The sequence below is a fragment of the Carya illinoinensis genome, chromosome 4 (genome assembly GCF_018687715.1).
Source record: "Carya illinoinensis cultivar Pawnee chromosome 4, C.illinoinensisPawnee_v1, whole genome shotgun sequence".
Classification (NCBI taxonomy): Eukaryota; Viridiplantae; Streptophyta; class Magnoliopsida; order Fagales; family Juglandaceae; genus Carya; species Carya illinoinensis.
In genome coordinates, this window is record NC_056755.1 from 10,637,153 (window position 1) to 10,648,999 (window position 11,847).

Here is an 11,847-nt window from a genome sequence, read left to right on the forward strand (position 1 = left end):
TGATGAGCATGGTATGGTGCCATGCAAGGCCTGCTGGTGGTGAGCCATGTGTGCGTGCGGCATGGCCTAGGTTGGTAGCCTAGGCGCTGAGTCTGCAAGGCAAGGGCCGGAGCCATGCGCTGGATGGCATGCCACTGACCTGCTCTGCAAGGCACGGGCTAGAGCCGTGCGCTGGATGGCATGCCTGGTGGGCATACCACTAGCCTGCTCTGCAAGGCACGGGCTGGAGCCGTGCGCTGGATGGCATGCTTGATGGGCATGCCACTAGCCTTGCTGAAGTGTGGTCGGGTGGGCTGGAAGTGCCGCGCAAGGCCTTGCGGTGCATGGGTGCGTGCAAGGGCCATGCGGCCCACCATGGTGCGCATGGGCCTGCGCACTGAGACTTACATAGGCGTGCGGCGCCAGGTTGTGCGCGTAAGTAAGCTCTCATTAGCCCCTCCAGCCCGCATGCTGGGTGCCCTGTGTGTGCTACCGTGTGGGCCAAGGCGCGCATGTATGCTGCGTGTCATCCCATGAGCCAAGGCATGCTTGTGGGCTAGCTACAGTGTTGTCTTTGCCTCCTAAGGGCAGTGTCAAGACTTGTCCTAAGGTGACTTTTCCAGAAGTTGTAACACAATGCCTTCGGTATGTGTGTATGTGTATATATATATCTCATGCGTAGTACCCAATACCTAGCTGATCTCTTCTCTGAAATTTAAGAGGGTGATTTGTGTACACTTCTCATCATTAAAATCTAAAAGGATGCACGTCTACTATATGCATTAAAGCATTAATGCAGCTAATTAATAATAACACTAGGCATTTACGGATGATGAGGGTCTTTTTCTTTCAAGAGTTGTTAAATTAACCTACAATTTTATTGAACATGAATGAACTAATTATAAGAGTAATCAACTAATCAATTGTTTGACAAAAGGAAACTGTATTTATATATATATGTTGGACGAATTAATCATCAACAAGTATCAATCGCTCTTCTTTTCCGTTTGATCAATCAATGTTTAATTAAACAACTAACTGTGATGATGATGATGATGATCGATCAAACCCTGACGAAGAAAATACTAAGCTCAGGACCGTTGCTACCGTCTGGGTTCAACATGTACAGTGTCTCGGAATCCTTGGAACCCACGACTCGTTCGAAATATGCACGCATGTATGCCAACTCCCCGTCTATACCTTCGACTTCCGAATTCCCCGGGAGAACGCCGGCACCCATTGACACGGCCTTTAAGAGCTCCATCACGTTCAAATCCTCCTCCGAAGCCTCTCTTTTCACGCCATACCCACACTTCTTCCCATTGCAATACATGGTCCACAATGCCTCGTCCAAGATCCACGTCTTATCCTTCTCCAGTCTCTTCTCGCATTCCAGAGCAATCCGGACCATTCCCGCGCTCATCTCCTTCTGCAATACGATTGTTTGCATGGCCAGCTCTACCACCAACGAGGGTAAACACCTCGGGCTTTCTTGCATGGACAAGCTCACCCGTCCTTTCCGGTACCCAAACAAGGTGCCGGTGACTCGGGTGCCACTCGTGCCGCGATATCCTTCCGGTAAACCAATCGGGATCGAGCCCATCTTGCATGACGGTGCGATTATAGGGAAGGATCGGATGACGGAGCGAAAGACTCTGTAAGCTTTGGTTTTGCGCTTCTTTTTTTGGGATGGTTGGACGAGGGATGAGTTGCGCGGCATTGTTGACTGCGGAGGCGTTCGTGGAGATGTTTCATAAGAATCTTCGATGGGTGTATTTGGAAGTATTCGTGTATCCGCCATTAATGGAGCTCGATAAACTAACCAGGGAAAGAAGGGTGTCAAAAGTGAGGGATGGAGATAGAGAAAGAGATCAGATGAGCTCGTTTGGTTGCTTCGTTAAGTTTGGTACTAGTTTGTGGTTTCAAATAGGTCTGCGTTCCCTTAAATTTTGGTTCATGCGAGATCAATAATGCTATAAATAACAAGGATCAAAAATAATTATCCAAACGTATATATGAGATCAATCGACATTTAAATTACTACTCTACAACGGCTCGATTTCTATCAAATGCAAGATCTAACTTTCACATTTTACTATTAAATATTTCTTTCATATTTTTATTCGAGTTTGAAAGCTAATAAAAAGATGATTAATACTAGGTAGAAATCTCAAATAAATAAATCTCATACAAGTCATTTGTAAAACAGTGAGTCTCACTAATAAAAAATACTTTTTTAAGGTAGCCGTATATATGAGATCAATCATTTAATTTTTTATAAGGACTTGCATGAGACTTGTCTATTTGAAATTTATACAAAATATTTCTCTAAAAATTTAGATATATGAAATAAATTCTACATTATTATTTAATATTAATTGTTTATTAATGCTCATGGGCATGTTTAATTAGCATGTAAAACCCTTTACATGTCACGGTCAAGTACTTATACATGCATCAACTTAATTTGTAGCTATATATATGGTGAATGACTGTACAAAAGTATTTCAAACTATCGAATTAAGCATCTATTTTAGCTATATATGAATTTCAACTAGAACCATATTTAATATCAACATTTGAGAATTGGAAGCTTCCAGCTAACGGCCTATATATATATATATATATATATATATTTATATTATGGTCTTTAGATGTGGTTTATAACCCTCTTTTAGACAAAAGTTTCTTTTATTTTCTACAGAAATGCTTTAGCCCCTTCTCTTCTATCGTATTTTCTTATAACTAGCTTGCGGCCTATATATTACAATAAGTGAAGGTATAAAATAAAATTGGGTACCATCGTCGTTTTAAAAAAATAATAATAAAATGCTTGAGAATATGTTAGATTTTGTAACCAAAAGAAGTCTCATTTTCCTTCAAATCAAAACTAAAATTTAAAAAAAAATTACATGATTCATGTTGGATATACATCTCTTTGAATTTAAATTTCATAAAAATGATATTTGTAGTTATAGAATGTGCAAGCGTAGCATGTTTCTTTTAAAAAAAGTGAGTAAATATAGGACAAATTAATCTTTTAATAGTAGAGTCTACTCTTTTTCAAAATTAATACATGACACTAGCACAACGAATATTGACTGTAGCTCCATCTTAGAAGCGTGTGACACTAATTTTAATGGCGCTGATTAATTATTTTGTTCTTGGCCTTATTTTGGATGCTAAATAAATTAATAAGATTATCCAAAATTCGCTCAGGATCAGCTTGGCTATAGAAATTTAAAGATAGAACAAAAACAAGATCATTTCGATCGACCCATAAAGTCTAGATCATCATCTAGAGACTATTAAAAAAATCTAGTTTTTGATCGGTTCCCATTTTTTGGAGTGAGAAAGAAAAAGGAATTTATCACATATAAAGGACATGCACAACACGAGTGAGTGTATTATATGACATATAAGGAGTGTCACTATTATTGTTGATCTTGTGTTTTTGTAGTGAATCCAAATGAAATACAAGGGAAAAGGCTTTTTTTATATGTTCTTATTCAAGCTTGAGAGCCTCAAGTGAGAAGGGGATCACAAACATATTAAGTGTAATCTATAATATTTATTGCTCATTTAATGTTGTCTAAAATATTTATGCGGATAACATTAAATGTTATTTATATAATCCAGTATTCTATGTGTCTGTTTTTCTTTCACATGATATTCTCATATTTGGATAAGAACTTGAAAATACATTGTTCCAAACACAAGTATATATCATCAATAGGAATTAATATAGCTTTTGTTTTTATTTATCATACAATTTTATTGATTTTTTTTATTAACTTAATAATATTGGGACGATAATTAAGCTTTCTATTTTTATAGAAATATGTTTTATTGTCAATGATGGAATAGAAGAAATTACATTTATACGTAAAATTTAAGTTGTGTCAATAGTGTCTAAAAAACCCATTTGAATGAAAAACATTTAATCAAATGATATTGCTCAAACCTGAATTAGGGATGAAAAAAATTTGTCCCAAAATACCTGTTCGAATGTAATTGTTGGCGTTCAAACGACTATTAGGGATGAAACAAATTTGTCTCAAAACCTCTGTTCGAACAAACCTATTGGCATTCGAACAACTATTGGGGATGAAAAAAATTTCATACCTAAAAAATCCATTCAAACGAACCTATTGACATTCGAACCAATATTTTGAATATTGTTTCAGTGGTCATTTCAGTTAAGGCACTGGAACGAAATATTTCAATACCAATACTATTTCAGGATAGTCTATATATATTAATTATATATATATTTATATTTTAAAATAATATCAATGCAAGTCTTAAAAAGTTAAAATATATATTTATAAAACTCAATAATACTTATAAGTTAAGAAAATAATATTCAAATGTGAGACTAAGAGTGAAAATTATGGAAAAATTAGAATTTTTACATTAATTAAAAAAATTCACTAATTTCGGCCAACACCGATATAGCCGATACATCAAAAACCGGCCGGTATTAATCGAAACACACCAGTACGGCTGGTATTTGATTCAGTACAAAACATATACATTTTCTGTACTGGTCATTATTCAGATACAAGAGATACCTACCATTCCAGTTGGTGCAATATAAAATTCAAAACTTTGGTTCAACTACCATTAGGGATGAAAAAATGTTCGTCCAAAAAATCCATTCGAATACTTTCAAATGGTTTTGAAAAATTTCATCTCAAAAATATTGTTTTGAACAAAATTTCGTCCCAAAAGACTTTTTGAGATAGAGCTATTGGGACAAATTAGAGATGAAATTTTTCATCTCAAAATATTTTTAGAGACAAAATGACCACATTTTGAAACGAAAAAATTCCATCTCTAAAAAGCAATTTTGTTGTAGTGAATTAGATATGATTATTGAAGACCTGCTATTGAATCTATATTTGCCAAATGGTTTTGTGGGAATAAAGGTTATTCTATTGTTTGTGTAACCAATTAGTTGATCGATAATTCATTTTCTTAATCAGATATATTTAATATTTTTTTAACTATAGATCAACCAAGTTAATAAGAAATAATAAAAACATAGATCAAAACAAAACAAAGTGAAAACTCGAACCCGTTCTCTCTTTACGTGAAACTCCATGTGATACCCATCACCAGAGCCTTGCTCTGTTCGCCGGGGGGAGGGGGCTGGAGCTTCGACTCCACCAACCTCCCTCCTTCGGCAGTCTCAACCGCCACTTAGGGCACTTTTCTTCCCTTATTTTTGGGTTTTCCTTTAGTTTATTTTCATTAGCTTCAAAACTGGGCGATTTACTAACTTCCGGTGTTTTTCGTCCGTCACACACCCCACCATTAGCCTTCTCAGGCACCGATCTTCAAGTCAACAGCAAGAGTTTGTCATTTCAAGCAGCGCGTTCGTCTCACGCGTGGCTTATGCCGTGCACGAGTTCCACAGGCCGCCGCACCTAGGGACGTTTTCTGCCACCACACACGGCACAGTTGGAATCAGTGGCATTGCTTTTTCATGGTCCAACCTTCCAGTCCTCTCCAATTGAGACGCGTGTGCTTCACTCGCCGTCACTAACAGTGGAGGTCACTCACTGGCGATTCGTCTCAATTCCTTGCTTTCCTATATTACTGTTTTCCCTAACCAAAGATCGCGTTAGAGTGGTAGTGGCAGTTCCTTCCAGCCAGTCCAAACCAACATGTTGCAACACACCCCTTCCTGCAGCTTTTAGCTGCAGTCTTATAGTCTATTCATCAGACTATTTCAAAACATTCACCAAGCGGTCTCACTTTGTAGGATTTAGGTAGGAGACAATTGTTTGGCTCCTATCACCCAATTTTTTCTTTTTATTTTATATTATAATGTGTGTTAGTTTTGAAAAGACTGTAGAAAATTTTCACCCCACTGAACTTGTATTTTGTATCCAATAGTTTATTTATAAGATATCCTATTTGCGGAAGGGGAAAAAAATTGATAAGGACTACATGCCACGTGGATATAATTGTGTCTACTTCGTTTCTTTTTTGAGTATAGTGTGCACTAAATTAATGTACTTGCAATTTTACGAATAATTTTATTTACCATATTCATTTTGTTAATTTTTTAAAAAAATTCAAATTTCATAATTTTTAGGATATAAAAAAATAAATTTTTTTTAACTACATTTTAGATTTTCGTTAGTTCTTTCTTTTTGGACGTTTGAATCAGCAGGAGTACCGTTAAAACCATGCGCTAGCTGTACGTAAGCGAGGGTCGTCCTCTCCTAATTATAACAAAAACAACCATTCTAATTAATTTCCAACCTACCTACCTTAACTACTTTCATCTCTCAAAAGGCCCCCCAACCTCCTCTACTACTTTCTGATCTAATCCGATCTCCCTCTCAACGTATATTTCATCTTCCAAATTAGTCATATATCCCGAAACAAAACAAAAAAACATGTACGATTTTGGGGATGATGAGCTTTCAATAGAAACCTACATATCAATTCCTTGGCTCATATGGAGTCAGCTGATCTTGATCCTGATCCTCCTCTTCTTTCTCCTTTACTGCTTCACCCTTTTGGTCCCTGCAGATCACTCCGACCAAACTACCAGTACTGCTTCTTCTACATCTACGAGTCAGCTCGTTTCCAACGAAACCCAGAGACATAGGTCGATCCCTAACCGCAATACCACAACAAATGTTACAAATTCATGCTTAGAGACTATTACTCAGGTATGCATCATGATCTTCCCGTGCATTCTTTTATGTGTCTATTTTCACATGATGATGATGTTCTTGTTCCTCCATGTTGTCACCCCGCTGAAAAAAACACCTAAAACCCACCTTCCTTTGATGTTATTATTCCCATCTTTGTATATAGTTGTTGGAAAAGAGAAGATCTTTGTGGTCTTTCAACCTTATATTTTTATATCTATTTGTGTGAGTCGACCCTGCAGTTAGGGACTAACTGAGGTCGATCGATTTGGCTTACTCGAGTTGTGTTTTTGTTACCCTGCAATATCAAAACATCCATCTGATCACACCATACGTACAGGCTTGATCATTCTTATGGCCATTCTTTATTTCTTTTACCCCCGCCCTTATGGCCATTTTTGGGTACCAATATATAATTTTCTACCATTTATAGGTCTCGATTGAAAGATAGAAAGTGGTATAAAGTACCATTAGTAAATGATAGTGTCCACTAATTAATTCTTTTTGGAACATTTTTGTCATTGATTAGTTAGTTCTGATACCGATCGATCTAGATGTTAGGGGACATTACCAATTCGTCTTGAATTTTATTGGTATATTGTTAATAGAAAATAATAGTTTAGGGTGTGATTCATTGGTACATATTATTATTTATAATAATCCAATCAGTTCATACCCCAATATTAATCCAATCAACTCAGAATATATTATTTTAATGTTATTTTTGTATTAGGATTTGAAAAAATTGAATTGTTTATTTTATTTTATATAGAAATTTAGAAAATTTGTAATGATTAGATAAGATGAGATGAGATGAAAAGTTTTGTGAAAGTAAACAAGGCCTATGGTTAGCTTTGGAATGTGAGGTAAGATGAAAATTAAAAGTTGGAAAAAATATTGCTAGAATATTATTTTTTTAATATTATTATTGTTTTACAATTTGAAAAAGTTGAATTATTTATTATATTTTGTATAAAAATTTGATAAAATTATAATGATTAGATGAGATAAACGAAATGAGTTGAGATAAACTTTTAATCCAAACAGGACCTAAGATAATCTTATTTATTTATTTTAATTGGTCAAAGACAATATATATATTTATATATTCTCTTTCTTGTCGAAAACCAATTACGCTGCTGTAGTACTATCTTATAATATATAATGCTAGGACTTACAAGTTTTAAATAGACAAGTCTCGTACAAGTCCTTTGTAAAAAAGTCCTACTAATAAAGAATAATTTTTTTACACTTTTTTAAAGTGTGACCTATTTTTTTATAAAAGCTTGCATAACACTTGTCTATTTGAGACTTGTACAAATAATTTTTCTATTATTAATTAATACGATCAAGCATTAGAACTTTTTATCGATCGTTTTTATGAAGCCAATTTTGTCATTGGCTTCTTAGATGGACATCTAATTTAAATTTTCATACCAATAAAAATATAGGATATTAAGAAGAAAAATTTTATACATCAGAATATTATTTCACTTTCATCACACTATGTAAGATGTGGCATATTTATTATTGTTGGATGATATTTTTTGGATATTTTTTATTATTAAATAGTGATAAATGTGTCGCATCTTATATAATAAGATGAAAATATAATATATAGCATTACTCTATTAAGAAAGGATATGAAGAGATTATAAAGAGGAGCATTTTAAATTTGAGTTCTTCCGTTCCTAAAAATAATATCTTATATGTGGGGGTTGTGCACACGTGACAAGTGATTGTAGAAGAAAGCTAAGTTGCATTTTGTATTATCAGTACTATAAGATTAAAAATAAATAATAAATAAATAAATAAAAACACTATTTGCGTTTTGTATGCATCAAGATTCAAACATTTTGGTAGTCAAGATGTACATACACGTCAACCTGGTAAGTGAGATGAAAATTTTAAGTTTAAGATGAAATATTAAAATATTATATTTTAATATTATTATTGTTTTGGGATTTGAAAAAGTTAAGAAAAAGTTAAATTATTTATTATATTTTATATGAAAATTTGGAAAAGTTGTAATGATGAGATGAGAATTTTGAGTTTGAGATGAAAATTTTTGTTTACCAAACCGAACCTTAGTGTAGTCTAATGTGCAAAATACAAAATCCATAATAGTTTGAGACTGCGAAGTGTGATTTTGGAAAAATAAGTTTTAACAAAAAATTGAAACACTCCATCTTTCTCAGTCTATTTTCTGGTTTAGCATATAAATTTTTGGGAAAATTCGTCACATTTTATTTATTATGTGTTAACTTAAACTTGTAATTAGGGTGCATTGGGAAATATAAGTATTCTCAAGTATTCTTAGATATTTTTTTCTCAAATATTACTCAAACACAAAACATTTTCAATTTAAAATATTCAACTTTGTCATCTAATCATTACTTAATCATTACAATTTTCTCAAACTCCAAAATAAAAATCAATACAACTTTTTCAAATTTCAAAACAATAATTATATTCAACAACTTTTTAGTTTTATAATATTTTTATTCAACTCTTTTGCTCTCATTTCTCAAAATTCAATAAAATAATATATTATTTTACAGATATTTTCAAATATTTTAAATATTCAAACGAGCACTAATCCATCAACTTGTAATGGTTGGTCCAACATTAGGGCATGTTTGGATATAAGAAGTATTTCATCTTATCTTATCTCATCATTACAACTTTTCTAAATTACACAAAATATAATAAACAATTCAATTTTTTCAAGTCTCAAAACAATAATAATATTAAAAAAAATATTATAATATTTTATTCAATTTTCAACTTTTATCTCAACTCACTATCCAAACTGCACCTTAATTTCTACACTAAAGAGGAAAGAAATTAACCATTTGACCTCAAATCCCAAGGGATGAGACTCGATAGAATATTCAAAGAATGAAATAGGCATTGTTTGGTTATCAAATACTAAATTATCTCATATCATCTAATTATTACAGTTTTCTCAAATCTAATTATTACAGTTTTCTCAAATTTTCATATAAAATATAATAAACAATTCAATTTTTTCAAATTTCAAAACAAAAATAATATTAAAAGATTATATTATAATAATATTTTATTGAACTTAAAAAATATATATATCTCAATTTTCATCTCATCATATCTGAATTGTGTAACCAAACGAGGCCTTAACATTGAAGGGTGGTTGACTTGTTCAAGGCTGTTGTCAACTTCTACTACACAGACAATTGCATACGTTACTTGTCCCACTTGTTAATTGAAACGTTCAAAACTTTTCTACATGTACTTCTTTGAAACTCAAATGCTTCACTTTTGTCCAACTTGTTAAGAAATTTTAAGATCCCTTATATTTTAGGAAGTTATGATTATCAGTAACTCTAGTGCAAAAAGGTCATGTCAAAAGGCTTAGTTTGTTTACACAGATGAGATGATATGAGAGTTGAATAAAATATTGTAAGAATATACTTTTTTAATATTATTTTTATTTTAAAATTTGAAAATTTTATTATATTTTATATGTGAGTTTGAAAAAGTTATAATAATTAGATAAGATAAGATGAAATAATATATGAAAACAAACGAGGCAATTTGCTGAACAAGGGATAAGTACTGCACTTGTATCCTAAAACTATTGAAAGTTGTTCATTATAAGCGATTTATAATTTCTACTATGATATAAATGAAATGATAAAATTTATCTCTTTTTATTAGTTTAAATTTTTCAATCAAGTAGTGATTTGATATAATTTGGACAAACAATCGATCGATTTTGACATTTTTTCATTTTATACCATTTTTGCGAATTCAATGATTTTATCTCATTATATAAAATATGACATACAAGTTTGTTTTCTGGTACTGGTATTGCTATATACGGTTGTGGCCAGAGAGCCATAAGGGTATGGAAAATTAATGACTATTGAAAATGTTTTCTGCTGTCTAGACCCTTCTTGTTCAATTTCCAGTAGGTAAAATACAACCATGGTCACACTCGGATCGATCGTACCTTTTTTCTCATTAAAAAAGAAAAAATTACCATTGAGAATTCATGCATAGAAAGGATATAGGAAAACTTAATTAGGACTGTGCGTTTCTGTTAATTTCCTTCTAAAACCTTACATTTGAGAGATGAATTAGGCATAACAGAGTGGAATTATATATATATCTTGGCAGGTCGGAGGAGGAATGATAAAGAGAGAAATAGGGACAAGCATGGGTAGAAGAAGTAGAAGATTGGTGAGAGAAGAAGAAGATCATCATGTTACAGAAAGCTGGGAGTCATCATCATCTGCATTAACCCCTAAATATCATCACCCCTGCGATTATTTCAGGCAGGCTACAATAGCATTTTTGAAGTGTTTAGGCTTTGACTCCACTTATGATCAGAATTCCTTTAGGAGAGAGACTTAAATGTATGAAAAATTATAAGTGAAAATCTCACAAATTAATTATTTGCATCGTGTGTGTATATATATATATATATATAAATAGATTTCACAAAAAAAAAAAAAAAAGTTTAGGTCCGTGAGTAGACTTGTATAGGCTGCAATAATCTTATAGAAAAATTTCCCTTCAAAACACCTTTCAAGGGAATATTTAGGAGCATTTCAATGCGCAAAAAGTTAAAAAAAAAAAGTTTGACATCCTCGTCTTTTTTTTAAGTGTACGTAGTTTGTGTAGGTTTTAAGCTTAAAGGTTAGGGACAGTTTATATCGTGCCTATTTCCTTCGACTTTAACTATGTCATGAAATGAAAATTTAATATTGTTACTTTAGCATAATTGTTTAGAGTCACGAGTCTTGCAGAATATGTCTAAAAAAGCAGTCAAGTTGAATTGAATTGACATGAATATCTATGAAAGATTATTTGGATTCTTATTTCTTTTTTTTATGACTCATAGCCCAGACAATTATTTCATTATGACTCGATATATTATAAGCATATTATATAATGTGAAGTCAAAATTTGTTTTGAGTTATAAACTCGTAAGGGAGTAAGGACCCTTGACCTAGTGAGACCAAATATTCTAAGGCATAAACGAGATTTTATGAGTAATGTATTATGTTAGTAAGATAGTGATTTAATATAGTATTCCTACTCTTTATCTTTTCGTCAGGTCGCATGCTTTATTTAATTTCTGTAGAGAAATGATATTTGCATTTATAAAATGTACAAACATCATGCACCTATTTTGAAAATAGTGAAT

At 32.7% G+C, this 11,847-nt stretch overlaps 2 protein-coding genes across 2 annotated transcripts; one reads left to right on the forward strand and one right to left on the reverse strand.

Moving 5' to 3' along the window:
• Positions 1–902: 902 nt before the first annotated feature.
• Positions 903–1,876, reverse strand: LOC122308318 (protein MIZU-KUSSEI 1). Its single transcript, XM_043121579.1, has one exon. It carries the CDS (start codon positions 1,778–1,780, stop codon positions 1,043–1,045), a length of 738 nt encoding a protein of 245 aa, XP_042977513.1. The 5' UTR covers positions 1,781–1,876; the 3' UTR covers positions 903–1,042.
• Positions 1,877–6,269: 4,393 nt separating this feature from the next.
• LOC122307953 lies at positions 6,270–11,092 on the forward strand. The gene is made up of 2 exons (XM_043121087.1): positions 6,270–6,671; positions 10,815–11,092. The coding sequence occupies exons 1-2, from the start codon at positions 6,393–6,395 to the stop codon at positions 11,049–11,051; spliced, it is 516 nt and encodes a 171-aa protein (XP_042977021.1). The 5' UTR covers positions 6,270–6,392; the 3' UTR covers positions 11,052–11,092.
• Positions 11,093–11,847: the final 755 nt, after the last annotated feature.